This window comes from Hippoglossus hippoglossus, chromosome 22 (genome assembly GCF_009819705.1).
Source record: "Hippoglossus hippoglossus isolate fHipHip1 chromosome 22, fHipHip1.pri, whole genome shotgun sequence".
NCBI lineage: Eukaryota > Metazoa > Chordata > Actinopteri > Pleuronectiformes > Pleuronectidae > Hippoglossus > Hippoglossus hippoglossus.
This window is the reverse complement of record NC_047172.1, coordinates 16,548,600-16,566,329: the sequence shown is the minus strand read 5'-3', so window position 1 is coordinate 16,566,329 and position 17,730 is coordinate 16,548,600. Positions and strand designations below refer to the sequence as shown.

Below are 17,730 nucleotides of genomic sequence, written 5' to 3'. Positions count from 1 at the left end.
CAAAGGGTCGTGTGACTTGCTTAATTGTACAGAAAAATTAAAAAAACATATAAATGCAGCAAATACAAAGGCACAACTGTGTACATCTAGTCAGATCAATTGCATGTGACTGTTTCCTTTGTGTGGTTATAGTAAGTAATGTGTTCACAGTTAATACTTCTATTATTTAGAAATGCACTCAAATGATGTACTGAACTATCATGGGCTGAGGGAACATCAGTGTGAACCTCAGAAAATTTTTTCATTCTGTTATTTGAAATAATTTGAAGCAGAAAAAGGCCTTAATGATTTGAAGTGAAACTGAAGGCATATTCGTTTTTTCAGATTTAAAAACCACAGATGCTAAACAAAACATTTATTTATTATAAATAAATATAACAGAATACATTTTAACCCTATTTATCATTATGATAAGAATTGAAGATGAATACAAATAAAATTAAGTAATTATATTTAAATGTCATTGACTTCAGAGAATTGAATTGTTATTGCTTTGAAAACCATCTATCTGAATGTAAGAGTCAATTTACAGACACATTTGAACTTCTCTCTCTTGAATTACAAGAAGAATGTATGGCAGTATATCATTACCACCACAGCAAAATTGCTTTTGTTTAGGTTTTCATGAAGATAATTTTATAGAGAAAATGTTTATGCTGTAACAAGACATTTTTAATGTTATTCTTTCATTCCCATTAACAGACTATTCTGCATTTATGCTAAACTTTTGTTGTTATGACACAAAACTCACATAATTTTGAATCCATAATATACTATACATATTATACATACTATAATATCTATGGATTTGTAATAACTTCCTATATTTCACAAAGATCTTCTTAAAATGTCACTATTTAAAATTTACTTTCAAGATGTGGGTTCATACCACACAAAGTTAAACAGGTTAGTGGTTCAAAAAGTAAATTAGATTGCCATAAATTCAGAATTCAGTTGTTCAGTTTTTCTTTTATACTGTCATAGACAGTCTTTTTTTTTATCACAAATATTTTCAAACTATTTAATTAAATATTAACTTTCCTCAAACACATTGACAAAAATATAAACTTTACTTTCTACAACTTTTTTTTAACAAACTTGTATATATACATAAATGTTGTATGTGGTTGACATAGACAATAATCAGCTAAAGTGACAGTAAAGTTAAATAACATTCATATAGATGAAAATGTATCTGTTAGAACAGTACAGACATACATTATGTAAAAAAAGGATATATAACATAAATATAAAGGAGAGAACATAAAATAAAGGGGGGGATAGTTTCCTATTGTTCATTGAACATTTATTTAATTGTAAATTTTGACATTTTTCTGACTTCTTTCGGAGTCTTTTGTAGCTACTTGATATATTCTTTAAAGTCACATAGAAATCCTGTCAAATTAACGGTACAGGATCAGACAGGAGGGGCGTCTGTATTTCCTCTGATCACGTCACTGCTGCGTGTCAACATGCTATAGGCTCGGGCGCTTCCGGCTTCTTCCTCTGGGCATGAGATTAACCGGACAGATCAACACTACAACAAGTGGAGATTTGAACCAGACTCGGGGGGTTTCGCTCCTGAGACAGTTCCACCATCTACCTCATCGTGTCGTCTCTGGTTTCACCGAGGAGCCGTCGTCCGTCGGGTAGAGAGGATCACTGTGCCCGGAGTGGATCGCAGCCATGATGGCGTCCAGCTACAACGCCAAGGAGGAGGACGGGCAGCACCCTGGCGCCGCGGGTCACGGCGGAGCGGCGGAGGCGAAGAGCAAGAAGCCGGACAACACGGCGTTCAAGCAGCAGAGGCTACCGGCCTGGCAGCCCATCCTGACGGCGGGCACCGTGCTCCCGGCCTTCTTCGTTATCGGCCTCATCTTCATCCCCATCGGCATCGGCCTGTTCGTCACATCCAACAACATCAAGGAGTTCGAGGTAGAGTAACTGTCATGTCTGCCGGACATTTAATCGGCTGTCACCTGTGGGAACTGGCTAAAGGCTTGTTCCCCCTCAGCCCGTTTAAAGTCACTGTTAGCAAACGGCAGCTGCTCCACAAACCACGTCAACCTGTTGAAATTACACGAGAACGTAAACAACCAGAGACATCTTGTCTTGTTTCTGATCCTCTAACTCTGCCCAGCTGGTCGTTTATCAACGGACTCGAGCTAGCTAGCAACTAGCTAGCTAGCTCAAACTAATAACAAGAATTCAAAAGTACTGCATGGACAAATACAAGCGCTCAGCTCGTGCTCAGGCAACTTCATGGACATTTGAGACTCTGATTTTAATATTCAGATGATTATCAGGATGTTTTTCACCCGTTTAACGCACATGTAGAACAGATATTGATATAGTCAAATTGAACTTTATTTTCATTCAGACCACACAGCAGGATGTTGTGTTGTTGAAATTGCGTTTCTTCCGGCTCCATGTGCAAACATAAAAAGCCAAATACACTAAATACAACAAAAAAAAGACATAATAGACAGACACAAAACATAAGTATAGACCTAAAGACAACCTGAGCCACAAAGAATGAAAAATGGCACGTCGTTTTCACAGTGGCTGGAATGTTCGATTTACTTCTTAGTATGTAGCACCAAGTTCTTATTTATGACGGTTTGCAAAATGTTAGAAACAACAAAGCAATGCAAAGACTATTTCTTTTAAGGGAAGTAAATAAGTCCTGATGATCGTTTTGCATCAATTTAGTGAAAAGTATTATAATTTACAACATCACACACTGGTAAGGAGATCTGAGGCTGAGAAGTAAAAGTAAACTCTCACATGGTTAACATAGGATTCTTAGAAATAAGAAACTCCTCGACACAACTGGTGAAGCTGTACACGACACAGACCGGGAGGAAAACTAGTACATTTGAAAAACTTCCATCTGGAAGACGACAGGGCACCAAAGAGCAGCAAAGAGAAATATTTTCAAGTGATATTTTGTTCCATTTTCAGTTGTTTTACTCAAAGAATACTTTTGTATGAGCTGTTAATACTTTAGCACCTTTATCTAAAATGTTTACCACCTCAGACTCATTTTATTTACTGCACTTATTCGTATTTCTTTTTTTATGTTTGTGCCTAAATGAATGAACTGTGTTTGCCATGTGCTATGTGAACCAGTGTTATCACAGCTTGTGGTCAACTTTGTAGATAAAAACAAATGTCCACACAAGTGGCTTAAAAAAAGCTTTCTATTTAAGTGAAACCAACACCCAGCTTGTATCAATGCAGTCGACAAGAAATTGGGAAAATATTGGATAAGTACAATACAGTACAGTTCAACAGCATCACATTACAGCTTCCAGTGTCAAGTTAAAGTTGAATCCCTACTTCAGTTATATTCTTTATATTAAAATACAATATGCTGCATAGAAGTTCATAACACAGAATCATAATTTCATCTACTTGTACTGGATTTACTGTCTGTTTAGTGTGTCTCAATATGGCCCAGTATGAAACTAAATGCATTTATTTGAGCTAGGTGTAGTTAATAAATCCACCCCTCTTTTTTCAGATTGATTACACCGGTGTGAACACTGAAAGTCCCTGCTACAGCTGTGCCAATAACATTAGCTGGAACAACACAACACCATGTCTCTGCTCTGTGAACTTCACCCTGGATCAGCCATTCGAGGTGAGCGGGACACCAGCTTACAGTATGCAGGCACCATGAATAATACATGACTTCCACTCTGATATTGACAATGTGGCTGGCGTAATGAAAGGGAAAAAAACTGCCCTCCTTACACTTAAGGTCCATTAAGATCCATTTTGGGTCCAGAGAAAAGCAAACTCAGGGTTTGTTTGGCGACTTCATTGTCATGGATTATTCTCGTCTGAGAATGTGCAGTCCAGTAACTCTTTAAAAGGCTTTTATTGATTAGTTATTAAGAGCTCAAACCCAGTTGTATTTCAGTCTCAACAGATTTCAGATAAGACAATTACTCTCAAAAGATGTTCTGTCTTTTATAAATTATTAAATTTGCATTTATGGGTGCATCAAAGATGAAACTGGACCGATACTTGTTATCTATCCAGTCTGTAACACTATCTCTCTTCTCCCCTGCAGAGCAATGTCTATATGTACTACGGCTTATCCAACTTCTATCAGAACCACAGACGCTACGTGAAGTCCAGGGATGACAGCCAGTTGTATGGCGACCGCTCTGCTCTGAAGGTATGACACTGACGACATTGTGTGTTTACATCATGCAAAGATTTTAGATTGAAAACCTCTTGCTTCAGTGTTGCCTTCTCTGTTGTGTATAGAGCCCCAGCAAAGAATGTGAGCCGTACCGTACGAGTGGTGGAGAGCCCATCGCTCCGTGTGGGGCCATAGCCAACAGCCTTTTCAACGGTAAGTGAGATATGGTGAACAAACACTTTTGCAGCTCCTTTGTCCAACGTCAAGTCTTATCTCACCATTTCATCTCCAGCTAAAAGCTCTGTAAACTCTGACATTAGTTTGCAGAAGTGAAACTCATTGTCTGCTCTTGCTGTGCGCTGGTATTGAATGTAATGCTTCTTTGTTTCAGACACTCTGGAGCTGTATCATTTTGATGTCAATGGCACCAGAAATCTAATTCCTCTGGTGAAGAAAGGAATTGCTTGGTGGACAGACAAGCATGTGAAGTTCAGGAATCCGGGTGTAAACAACAACCTCACTGTAGCATTCCAAGGTGGTTTCAGCAAACTGTGCACAAACTTTTCAAAACACTTAAAGCAACACTATGCAACCTTTTTTTTTTATACCAGAAAATCGCAGCTTCTAAATGAGTTTGATGGTCCACATAGGGACAATGATGCTGTTTTAATTCCCACTCCTCCCCCTGAACACCTGTTGCTGCTCTCTGTAACTGTGGTGAGTGGCAACGATCTCCTGTGAGTGTGTAGCTGACTCATAGTCGCAGTTTAAATTGCCAGAATCAGGCCCAGCAAGTTCAGGAATAATGCTGAACTGTAGATCGGTTAAAATACTTTATCTCCAATATTCAGCGAGGAAACTTTACAATATCAAGAATTATAACACAGTTTGATTTAGTTGTTACAGCAGCACCTCTTTATGTTCAGGAAGCCAGGGATCATGGGTAATATCCACCGCTCAGCTGAGTTTCACTTCAGTGAGTGGGAGTAACCTGTCAATAGATTGATTGGCTTTGTTTTCTTCTCTACATTAAAACCACTTTGCAAAATTAGTCCCAACAAGTGGCTGCAGAGGGCGCTGTTGCTCAGTAAAAGTTACAAAGCGTTGTTTAGAAACCCTTGTCTTGCAGTGTCTAACTTGGTTTTGTCTTATTCTTTCTCAGGTACAAGTAAGCCGGTGAACTGGAGGAAGCCAGTGTACGAGTTGGACCCATCAGATCCTGACAACAACGGCTTCATCAACGAGGACTTCATTGTGTGGATGCGCACGGCTGCGTTGCCCACCTTCCGCAAGCTGTACCGCATCATCCAGAAGAAGTCCAGCACCACCCCCACTCTACCCAGTGGCAAATACGTCTTGGACATTACTTACAGTATCCTTTTGAATTATGGCCTGAAACACTGCAGCACAATCAAAACTAAAGATGGCTTTAAGCTCGAGGGTTGGCTTGTATGAATTTAATTTCCTCATGGAAAGCTACACAGGACACGATTTATTATCTAGAAGTATAATCTTAGATCCTCATTAATCACATAGAGTTGCCTTTAATTCACAAATCCTGTCTGCACCGGGAAACTCGGTGAGCATGAGAACACATTAACATCGAGTAAATATTAGTTTTTGTCGTCAAATCCTGTTCTATGAGCAAACACCAATACACTTACTCTGCGACTCCAGAACTGTTTGTTTAATGTCCACAGCGGGGTGAGTTATCTTAAAAAGTCTGCTGAGTAAAAGAAAGTTGCATTTAATTTTATATCAACATATGTTCCAGAGCAGAGAGGAGTCTGGGTTATTCACATACCTCAGATTAAGGAGCATGTGATTGATGAGGTGTGCTGATACATGCATCTTTGAAACAGGTTAAAGCCAAAACAAGTCCAGCTCTATAGAACTGAACTGAAATTGTGCTGCCCACACAGAGTTATTTAGGTTCATGTTTTACATACATGAGCAGTTTGATCTTATGTAATGGCTTACAGTGGAAAACAGTTTGTTACTTTGAACATTGGTAAAGTTTCTGGGAATTTTCATACACATAAGCAAATGTTCAGGCGTCATGCATAGTTTGTTTAAGTTGTAGTTCTAACGATACAAATATTAGCTCCCTGCCATAAAACAACAAACGAGACCAACATGGACTGGTCAGAAGTGATCTCAGTACACTCGGCGCGGCTGTGGTAAATCAGATACATTCCTCTTTATATACAGTCTGTTATAGAAACCTACCGTCTCTGCCTGTAGTGTGAGAGATAACGTAGCATTTCGAGGGTTATTCTCAACGAGGCTACTTCACCTTATCTTCAATTATAGGCAAGTATAAGTAATTTTGTGACTTTGATATTCCTTCATATCTTTCAGACTGGACATAGGCCTTAAGTAAGTAATGTTATGTTGTTTTGCTACGAAGATGGAGGATGCTACCAAGCAAAGCGGACACCAGAGTGTCTGAGGAGCGGCTTGTGGAAGTGTTTTGTGCTCCACATCGTAACATCAAAGTAACAGATAAAAGTCAGACTGTTGACTTCGTACCATAGTGCTTACTCTTCAACCACAACAAATCTTCGTGCTCAACTCAGATTTCCAATCAGCTGAAGCAGCAGAGGACTGCAATGCGCGTTAGAGCAAATTGCATATCATGTCAAATTTGTTGTAACTGGATATTTGTAAAGTATTTATAGTATTGGTCCAGTAAACAGGAGTTTCCTGTTAACAGGAGTTTCCTGTTTACTGATAGGACAAGTGCAATTTTTGGATAATTAGGTTCTGACTCTACTGCTGTAAAACAGCCCAGTTCAGTGTTACTGCTTTTGCTGTAGATTACTTCTAAATCTTATATCGTCATTTTCTCTCTTTCCAAAAGCTGCAGTTGTTTTTCTTTAACCATTTGTAATCAGATTACCCTGTGACCAGCTTTGATGGTCGCAAGCGAATGATCCTGAGCACCATCTCCTGGATGGGGGGAAAGAACCCCTTCCTGGGTATCGCCTACATCACAGTGGGCTCCATCTGCTTCTTCCTGGGTGTGGTTCTGCTCATCATCCACCATAAATATGACACCCGCAACAGCAGTGCAGATATCCCAAACTAAACAGTTCTTCTGTTCTCTCTGCATGCATGTGGGACCCTGTGGGGTCCGTTCAGGACTGCTTGTTGAATTTCTTTTTTAGTGTGAATACACTGTTATCTGTGATTGTCTGTCGCGTGTTTGTGGAAGGACAGAAGCGTCTTCGGTCTCATCAAAAGCCGTGTTTCGACGTAGGACGTTTATTTTAAAATGAAGATGCTAGAGTCTGTGTCTCTGTGCATTAAGCTTTAAGTTGGCCCCTGCGATCGTCATTGCCCGTCCTCAACTTCTTTTTTTTATTCTCTAATTTATCTATAAATCTATAAAGTGTCTATTTTAGCATCGCTTTGCAAATGGCTTAATTATTGAAGGATGTATGTATTTTTAAAGTAATTGTCTGTACTATTTACTGTTATATGTCCTGCTGATGAATGTACTGTTAAATTCCATTGGCATACCTCTGACGTGACCTTGAATAGAGGATGGGATGAACATTGCCTGCATGCTGGTAACTATGATAAGCATTGATGTTTAACAAGACCTACTTTACTCTTGCAGAGTCAGAGAACATTTATAATTAATACCTACCAATCTACCCCCTGCTATGACTGGACGTATAAGAGAATGTGCCCATCATATTCTATATTTAATTATAAGAAATACTCCAATACGATCTAATTCTTATTAATAATGTAAACATGATTCTTTACAACTACATATCCAGTGTTCTCCCTTTAGAAGCACCTCTGGCTGATCAGAGCACAAAATTATATTTTGGTTTTTACACTTAAGTGTGTAAAAATATCCTGCGTTCTCCGATGTTGACCAAATTATACTGAATGCACTTTAAAAGTGTCACATCTGTTAGTTTTCCTCTTGTTTTCACTCCATCTTCTGTCGTACTGTTGCGTTGCTGATTAGTAAATGATTCGTTAACTGTTTAAACTCAAGTTATCGGTTTTTATAAGGTTTATAGGGTCCAATTAAACAACTTGGTCAATGTTCTGGTGTCATTTGTGATTGTTTTGTTGCACCTCACAGCCACCACCTCACTTCTGCTGCTTTCATCATTAATCTTTTTATGACTAAATAAGACATAAATAATGAATTAAAATCCCTCAAGAGGCCAAGATTCCTCATATTTTTCTGGTTGTGCATGCATTCCCAATTTTTGCAAGATAAACCACACTGAATAATATTGAACATGACAGGAGGGAGTTGATCTCTGCTTTGACAGTGTCCTCTGTTCTATTATTAGGTGCAAGTGCAGTAAGGATAATTAGCCAGCAGATGTCACTATTTTGTTAGAATCAAACATGGAACAATTTTTTATATCAAGCTAAACTGGTTTATTTCCCTTTTTATATACAGTCTGTTTATTTGTCTTGTCACTAGTGGAAGACAGTTTGAGCTGAACAGTCAGAAACTTTTCCAACTTCATGTCACTTAATACACGTGTGTATTTGTGGGACTTCACTTCAGATTCAGTGTAAATTATCACCGTCATCGTGAGGTCTCTCTCTATTTGCTTTCTTTAACAGGAGGATAGTAGTTTACATTCATCTGGAGGTCGGGTTAAAGGACACGCGGCTCCACAGAGTCACTGTGACTCTGTGTGTTTGGTATTTCAGCATTCCTCTGAGATTTGATGAGTCAGGCTCACTTCAGATGTCTGTCTTTTTTTCCTTTTTGGATAAAACACATTCGGCTCCCTAATGTTATTACTGAAAATAAATAAAATTCCTTTGACTAGATGAATCATAAAGTAATTGTTTGAAGTCTTGGTCATTTGCCTGCAGCTCTGTCTAGGACCCATCTGTTATAGTTGACATCTCCACAGGGAGCGGAAATGAGCTGTTTACTGCTGCAGTGACTAGGAAGTCACAGTGAAACAGGACTGTGCAAAAAGACTTTAATATTATTATTATTATTATTATATTTGTGCAAGATGCTATTTCATCAACTCTCTGCTTGTACTTTGGGAAATTATTTGTCCTATCAATGATAATATCATTATTTCATGATGGAAATCGTTACTTATTGATAGTACAAATATTAAACTGCACTTTTTAAAACCTGATTCCTGCTGTAGCTGTTTGGTAAATGTTGCTTTATATGCAGTTTACATATCAAGACATGTTTTTTATTCTATACCCAGAGTTTGAGTTTAGTGTGAGACTGTCGTCCGTTTTCTAACTGATGTGATTTTAACCAGGTTAGATTAGATCTCTGTCACCAACCCCAACATGTACGTATATAGTGTAGGTCTTAACTGTGACCATCAGGGAGCAGTAGAAACCAGTCAGCCAGTGGTTGTGAGGAGCAGGATAAATCTGTTGCTGAAATCCTTTTTCCTTTCCCAACAAAAGTTCATTTTAAACCAACTAGAAGTAAATGGTCTCATGTGACTACTCTGTCCTTCTGTCTTTAAGTATTTAAGCTCTTCAAGATAAATAAACCTGCTCTAGGATTACACTGATTAATTTCTGTTTACAAAGCCAAATATTGAACTTTTATTCCAGTTGAAATGAAAGGTAATACATTTAAATTTAAAGCTGCCTGTTGCACATATGAAACACTTCCCCCTGTCAGTGTTGTCTGTGCCCACTGCTGTGAAGTCACGCTGCTACTGGAAACTCATTAAAGCCACCAGAGGAATGCAAGAGAAAAGAAAAAGTAAAGTTTCCAAACAGTGGATCAGCATTAGAGGGGAGGGGGGACACTTGGTGACAGGCAGGTTTCCTAAGAAGCCCATCTGATGGTAAATTGAGAGCTGGGAACTGCCCCCCTTGTTAAGTAGCTGCTGGTGGAAAGATTCTTCCCACTTGGAGGCTTTTCCTTGTCAGACATCTGCTGGCGGAGAGGAGACCTTGGTTCTGCCTCAGTCTGTTACTCACTCTCACAGGAGGAGGCTTCAAACAGGCTACTCTCAACATTTGGTCTGTTCATGGTATTTTAGGGGGGGTTGAATTGGTGAGTAGACTAACTTTTCATTCACAGAAAATTATTAGTTACTGTGGCATTGTAAAGAAAAGACATTTTATATTTTGTAACAATTTAAAAAAAAAACTTTTGTGCCAGTTTTGTGCCACAGTGCACTCTGCAATAATTTGATATATGTGGGCTTTAAATGCGTAATTTGACATCAACTAAATTACTTTTTCGTTTTCATTACACAGAAGTGAATTTAATGAAAATCACAGAGAAGCTAAATTATTACTGAAAATACACTTCAGTAATAATTTAGAATCATTGTAAGTTATGTTGTGTATTAGCATTTATTATTATTTATTATTAATTATGTGTAATTGAGTCATTTTTTAAAAAAGTTTTAAAGGTCCCTGCAGCTGCAGTTTTCTTGCCTTTGCACCAGGCGGGGTGCAAAGCCTGTGGTTAAAGGTTAGAGAAGCTGGGGTCAGACTAGAGTCTACTGTGTGGGTGAACGGGCTCAATTTAACATTTATAGCTAAAAGACCCCCTCTAATTATTTTTAAAATATATTATTAATCAACTAAGTCTGCTAATGGCGTTAGATGAGTACATGTGAAAAAAGTCAAAAATAAATACATGTAGAAAATAGAAATATATGTAGAGTTTAGAGTGTTTATGCTATAATGGCACAAAGTTGTATGCCTTTTTACTTAAGAGGCTCCGGTGAGGGCAATACATTTTATACATTCAGACGCATGAAACAAACCATTAAGTGACCTCTGATATCACAGTATTTCATGCAGACCTCCATCCCTTCAGGGGCGAAAGTCAGTGTGAACCATAGATGAGACGACAGTGAGCTTCAGTGTGATAATAAACTTTGTGAAAATAAACTTGTGCATAACAGGAAGAAAAATGGATGTTAAAAGTGTACAGGTAACAACAAAATAAGCAGTTGTTAAAACAGATGGGATCACACAGATTAAATACGGTATGCGCCAAACATTCATAAATGCTTTGCGGTTAAAGACAGCTAGAAAGCAGTGGGCCTCCAGTTAAGTCAAAGCAGATGAAAGAGTTTTTTTTCTCCCTATTTAAGTCCTACAGCTGTTAGTACAAGCGTCTACCTTTGGGTGTGTGCGTCAGCTGGAGGCAACAAGGTGTGGCCCTTGTTGTGTAAGCGAGTCTAGATGGTTCTTGCACTTTTTGTTATCATGATGGAACAAAGAGGAAATAATGAGAGCTGTCAATCTGGATTCCTCATTAAAAAGGCATTTCAGGAGAGCGTTTATCTCCACTGTGCATGTTGCATGTGAATACAATGGAATCTAAGTCCAAGGCATACTGTCCGTTCTGTGTGGATCTGACCGACTGGACGCTGCGGTGCGTACATGTGGTTGAGCGTCGGTCACGGCCCCACGCTGAGCTGCAGATCTGCAGCTTGAACTCATTGTATCTCTTTGTTCTCAGAGTGATTGATGAGCTGCTGACCCTCAGAGTCCAAACATGAAGATAGGGCTGTCACTGGCCACTGCGGCCTTCCTCGCAGCCTTGTTATCCTCCATAGATGCCCAAGGTAAATGAAACCACCTGGCCTCCGCCTACATACATACATACTACATCATCCTGTCTCTACATCTCTTCCCTCTCTTCTTTCACCTATTACCTCCACTGGTTGATTGCATTATGATTAGTTTGTTACTTTACGTTGAAACATTTGTATTAATAAGCTGAATAAAGTTATTCTTATGTCATGTGTATGGTATTTGACAATGTGACTTTTGAACTGTTTGATTGTTTGATGACTGTCATGACTTTATCCCTCATTTGTAGCGTCAGATTGATCTCATCACAGGCTTTGATGTAAACTCCAAATCCACTTTACACGTATTCAAGCTGCAATTCAAATCGTTTAAACCAATTCTGCAGCTGCAATTATCTCATTCCCATTTGGCGCATATAGAAGAGACCAAGCTCACTAACGGTTGTTTTGTTTCAATTATCTGATTAAATGTATTAAACACACTAAAAGTAGAACAAAACTAATTTCGTGCTGTAATGTTTCCCTCAGAGATGTTTTAACAGGCCTGTTGAGCTTGTAGTAGATTCTTGGTTTCAGCACCAAGTAAAAACTGTGTTTCAAGTCATTAAATCACTTATGCAACAACTGAAATAGAACAATAGTGGAAGTGGAGCGCAGTGATTTAAATAATTTACTCAATAGGCTGTTAAAAAAAGATTTATTTTGATGTCAGTAACAAAAGTGAAAGTTGAAGCTTCAAGTTCAGAATTGTCCCTTTTTTTTTTTTTATGGGTCCAGTGTTTTATCTATAATTCAACACTGGATCCATAATGTAACTTTATTGGTAGAACACATGGAAACGTCTGAAGAAAATCCATTAACTTAAAAAAGACATTTACTTGCACAACTCTGTTACTTTCCAGCTCTGATCTGTGCTCATACGTTTCTGTTTTAGTGGTAATTAAATACATTTTCTGTGCATGTCACAGCAGCCAGCCGCACACTGTTAACAATCTGTCACTAGATTTGACAGAAAGTGACTCAAAGTAATTTCATATGCAAACATTTCAGTCCGGATAATGACAATTATGGAAATATTGTATGGAAAACTTCTGATTTCCCCCCCTCCCCCCTCCCCTTTGAAAGCTCCCTGGCCGGGGCGAGAGGAGTCGAACGTCAATTCTCACATATCTCCGCTAACGGAATGGAAAGATGAAATACGAGAAGAGCAAATTAATCCTCAGACAGCCCGAAGACAAAGAGCCTTTCTCGGGCTTCTTTGCGGGCACCCACCAAAACGCTGAGTTGCAATACATATGGAAAGTTAATATGTAGTAATGTTTAATGTCAGCACATGTTGTGGAATTACTTTGGCGTCTGTCCTGCCTCTTTTGGGAGAGTGGGAGCTCTTTCCTCCTCCGTGCTGGTCTCTCCTCCTGGCAGGAGCTGCAGGCCAGGAGAGCTGGCTGGATGAAGACAGAGGTTACTAACAGAACAGTAGCCAGAGTCTGGCCCCTCGGAGCCAGGAGGGACCTTTATTAGGTCCTGATGGGACAGACATTCGTATAACAATAGCAACCACAAGATCCAAATAACAAACCAGAGATTTCTATATTTCTATATATATATATTTTTTTCTTTTGGACAAAAACCTCCTTTGTTCCTCGAGAATATTTTAAAACCAGAAGCACATGTGGTCAAAGAAATGATAACAAATTGAAACAGAAGTGGAAGGTGCATACATAACGTTCAAGTGGGCACCGGTCGAAACTTTTTCCACTACCCAATTTGCTGCCAGCCTATGCTGCGACCCCCCCACCCCCCCACACACATACACACACACACACACCTTACCATTTGGTGTTGGAGATGAGTACTCATGGAGAGTTCAGTGGGAACACGGCCCATCAAGTTGATATGCCAGGTTGGTGATCCTCCAAATCCCAGTGTTTTCAATAATTTAGTGGGCTCCTGTTTGTCATCTGCCTGTGCATTCAGTGTGTCCCAAGCTGTGGCTTCATCCTCCGAAGTGTATTTTACAATGATATTCTTGCTCTCCCACTGCCCTTCTTCTTCTACTTTACAGCCACTTGGCAAAGCTCTGTGCTCACACCTCACCTATCTCCTGCATGGACTCCTGCTGCCACTGTGGATTAACCTCCTAGTGCTTAAGTTAGTGCAGATAACATCAAGCTAATTTCATTCACGGCTATAACATTCTTACGAAACTTCTTTTGTTTTTCAGAACAAATTTGATCTTTAAACACCAATTTAGAAAATTGGTGTTTCTCAGGGGCGGATCTAGGGCCAGGGCCAGGGCCAGGGGGGCACTAGCCCCAGCTGAGATCTGATTGGCCCCTGAGGTGCCCTAGAGTAGTCTTTTGAGGAGAATTGCATGTAACATATCAAGAATTTAGTTGAATCGTTAAATTACATATATGACAGCAGTTTATTTAAGGAAAACGTAATTTTTGCGATTTTAGAGTCAGCTCTGATGTGACTTTCATGCATGTAAATGTAGTGTAAATATAGTGCTAAATGCTAACACACTTTCCGCTACCTAACATGAGCTCCCAGCTGCTGAAGCTGCGAGACAGAAAGAATATCATTTTAAAATATGTTTGTCATCTCTGTCTGTGTGGTCCCAACTGTACATGGAAACTACTGTCCAGTCAATCAAAGTTGTTGAACCAAACAACTTTATCATGTACATGATGCATGACGCTGCGATCACGTCAGCTCGGCGTGAAGCCGTGTGGTCTTGTCACACCGTTTATGTTCTTCCTGTGTTTATCGTAAGGTACACACTTCCTCTATTATAGCACATCTGGAGAAATACTGATCTCTCATGCCTTCTCATGCAGTATGCTGCCAATGAAAAAGTACACAAGAGTCTCCAGTGACAAATTGTGTATTCTTTTTAAAAGGTTTGCAATGGATGTGTGCCACTCAAGTGTCTCAGCCAAATAAGCTTCAAAACCACTTATTTTGTCTCCGAAATATGTTTATATACAACGTATATATAACATATGGTGTTCAATTATGTCAAGTGTTACTTCAACAACTTCATGGCAACCTTGATTCCATTGTATAATCAGTAACTGAAGAATGAAGTCAGTGTTGTGTTTTTTTTCTCCTTAATTCTGAGATCAGCTCTATCATAAAAGCGGTTTAGTGTGTGTGGTCAGGGCATGCGTTGTAATGACTGCACTCAGCATGTGTTGGATGGTTCAATCAGTGTTTGCACTTTGGTTAGTTTGTATGGAGTTGTGCACATGTCGGCATACACACACACAACGTGTATGCCGGTGCTTGAATTGCTGGCCAATCTTGGTCGGGCAACTCAAACAAATGTCATTTTGCTCCAAAATGGCTTCTCACCCAGTTTTTATTTAATTTTTTATGTTGTTACGTGTTTTTTCTACTTTGTCACAACGGTGCTGTGTGTCTGTCCCCAACAACGAACAAAGTCCACTTCAGTCCTGAAGTGTTTGTCGTTGGGATCAATGTGAATGCTTGATTTAAAACTGTTTGATCTGATCACGACATATAGAACCATCACTATACACAACCATCACGTTTGTTGTGATATAACGCTGTGTCTCTCTTCCTTGCAGTGGAACCTCCCTCAGACTTGAAATTTAAAATTCTAAATGAAAACACAGTGGAAATGTCATGGGTGAGACCCTCGTCAAACATACAGGGCTTCAGAATACAAGTTGTGTCAGATGCAGGTCAGTATGGAGTCAATGTACACTATAAATAAACACATACAGTATATGCACACAGAAAATACACACGCTGCAACCTGAGAGCTGATGTACCACTTGATTTCTTCTCCCAGATGAACCATCAAGAGACTTAACCCTCGATGCCTATGCCACTAAAACCTCAATCACTGACCTGACCCCTGATCTGGACTACTCTGTGTCCATTAACTCATTCTATGGGTCAGAGGAGAGTATTCCCATCTTTGGGCAACTGACCAGTAAGTACAGACTTCGCATTAGGTCGATGTAGGTAATTCGTGAAAAATATACCAATATGCAATTGTAAGTTATTTTCTTTGGGAGGAAAGAGTCTGTTTACCGACTTTTCAATTGCTCACTGTTAAAAGCTAATGCAGCATAAAGATGTGTGTTGTTGTGTGCATGTGGTTTTGATCCCTTTTACGAAGTGTTAATTTTCTTCCCCCCCCTTTTCCGCTGTGAAAAAGCACACAGTAAGCGTCAATGTGCTGCGATGTGCAAACTCACCAAGTGTTTCCTGTGTTTCAGTCCAGTCCAGTAACACCAGCACACGAGTCAGGAAGCCAAAGTCAGATGCCCTCAGTGAGTATGTTTACTGTGGTGTCAACCCTAATCTGAACAGAGATGGCTTTCCTATTTTTAAAAAAAAAAGTTTTTTTTCCCCTCATCCATCATCATAGTATTTTTTTCCCTCTGGAACAATTTGTTTCAGGCGGATATTTTACCTTCTGCCAGGGTTGTCACAGGGTGAGCAGGCAGGGTTGCGACAGTGACTGGGAGGTCACACATCAGGTTCTTTTAATTGAAACCACCCGGCATTTGAACCCCTGTCTATATTTAAAAAAAATTGAGACAGGGGTTCTGTTATGTGTCACAGAGAGGAGGGGAAGAGGAGGAGGGGGTTGTCAGGCAATGATGTCTTCATTGTGCCACCTTTAGACGCAAGTTCTGTCCCTTAAACCAGAGGTTCTCAATTTTTATCTGAGCCAAGAACTCCCGACAAGATAGAAAACATTCCTGGGACCCCCTCATGTATGTCCCTTGGGATACTTTGGCATAGCCTACTGCCTTTACACGTCTACTTAGCTACAACATGAGACTTAGAAAGACATGAGACTGAAGACATAGATTCCTTTTATCCTGATAGTTTTAATGGATCAATTTTCTCTAGGACCCCCTGGCAGTGTGCCACGGACCCCTGGGGGTCCACGGACCTTAATCTGTCAAAGGATGTGGCAAAGTTCATAATCAGACGTCTCCTTTTCAAACTGTCTTCAGCTCATGTCATGAGACTTATCTGTGGTCATTGACATGGTCACTTATCTGATGATAGGACCCTGTAACCTCCCTTCCTCTGCTTTGAGGCCATTATTTTTAACGTTTAACGACCAGGGAACTTTAAGAAAGAAAGACTCCTTTTCAAGGCTAAGATGTGAATAATTGAGACCTACTGGAATGAGGATTAAAGTACATCCGCATAGGCCCAGCCAATTTATTTCAGCAAAGTTAGAATCTTTAATGTTTCAATGAATTCCATCTGTGATTTAAAGCTCTATAGGATTTGAACTTTACGGGTCTATAAAGCCACATTTTTGACTGCTGGAATGGGTTTACAGCCCGATTTCTTTGGCACTGGTTGATGTTATCTTTGATGTCAGAATGGAATGCATATCCAACTATCTGTCAAGGATCTGATTTCATTCAAACAGACAGGAGAAGATATGGACCAGTTTGAAAATATTGTTCCAAGATCGAGCTATTGCTGCTATACCTTAACTGGCACATTTTTGGCTTGAAAGTCCATCTAACTTGATGTGCACGTTAGGAAAACCCAAACTGTTCCTAATCTAAATCAGTCAAAATGTGTTGCATAACTTCTAAATGCTTCTGTTGGCTTCTTCTGACTGACTATCTAATTTCTCCAATATCAATATCTGTTTTGCAGAGTGTTCGGTCAGTGCAATAGCAGATTTGGTTTTTCTGGTGGACGGCTCATGGAGCGTTGGCAGGGAAAACTTTAAGCACATCCGCAGCTTCATCAGCGCCCTGGCTGGGGCCTTCGACGTTGGCGAGGACAAGACAAGGGTGGCTGTGGTTCAGTATAGCACAGACACCCGCACAGAGTTCTCCCTCACCCGTTACACCAGGAGAGGTGACCTGCTGCAAGCCATCAGCTCCCTGCCCTACAAGGGAGGGAATACAATGACAGGTAAGGTGCTTGCACATCCTGATATAACCTTAAAGTTGTTTAAATACAAATATGTATAAATGTCATGACGTCCTAAATGGTTGACTCTAAATGGTT

At 39.7% G+C, this 17,730-nt stretch overlaps 2 protein-coding genes across 4 annotated transcripts in view; both read left to right on the top strand.

The window, feature by feature from the left end:
• Window positions 1–1,424: 1,424 nt before the first annotated feature.
• On the top strand, window positions 1,425–8,225 carry tmem30aa (transmembrane protein 30Aa). Its single transcript, XM_034575934.1, has 7 exons — window positions 1,425–1,935; window positions 3,527–3,646; window positions 4,082–4,189; window positions 4,282–4,369; window positions 4,548–4,691; window positions 5,319–5,528; window positions 7,054–8,225. The coding sequence occupies exons 1-7, from the start codon at window positions 1,687–1,689 to the stop codon at window positions 7,245–7,247; spliced, it is 1,113 nt and encodes a 370-aa protein (XP_034431825.1). The 5' UTR covers window positions 1,425–1,686; the 3' UTR covers window positions 7,248–8,225.
• A 1,820-nt stretch (window positions 8,226–10,045) lies between these two features.
• col12a1a (collagen, type XII, alpha 1a) overlaps window positions 10,046–17,730 on the top strand; it is a 56,852-nt gene continuing 49,167 nt past the window's right edge. For 2 of the 3 annotated variants that reach the window (XM_034575911.1, XM_034575912.1), the window contains exons 1-6: window positions 10,046–10,196; window positions 11,625–11,730; window positions 15,294–15,410; window positions 15,521–15,664; window positions 15,954–16,007; window positions 17,371–17,634. In XM_034575911.1, coding sequence (XP_034431802.1) covers window positions 11,661–11,730; window positions 15,294–15,410; window positions 15,521–15,664; window positions 15,954–16,007; window positions 17,371–17,634 — 649 coding nt within the window. In that variant the 5' untranslated portion in view covers window positions 10,046–10,196; window positions 11,625–11,660. The remainder of the gene's footprint in view (window positions 10,197–11,624; window positions 11,731–15,293; window positions 15,411–15,520; window positions 15,665–15,953; window positions 16,008–17,370; window positions 17,635–17,730) is intronic. The other variant, XM_034575913.1, reaches the window with a different exon arrangement.

Excerpts from the sequence above, each read along its gene's own strand:
- tmem30aa (XM_034575934.1), top strand. The coding sequence starts at position 1,687 with ATGATGGCGTCCAGCTACAACGCCAAGGAGGAGGACGGGCAGCACCCT. Across the intron at positions 1,936-3,526 it reads ACAACATCAAGGAGTTCGAG|ATTGATTACACCGGTGTGAA; the intron begins GTAGAGTAACTG and ends CTCTTTTTTCAG. Across the intron at positions 4,692-5,318 it reads CCTCACTGTAGCATTCCAAG|GTACAAGTAAGCCGGTGAAC; the intron begins GTGGTTTCAGCA and ends ATTCTTTCTCAG.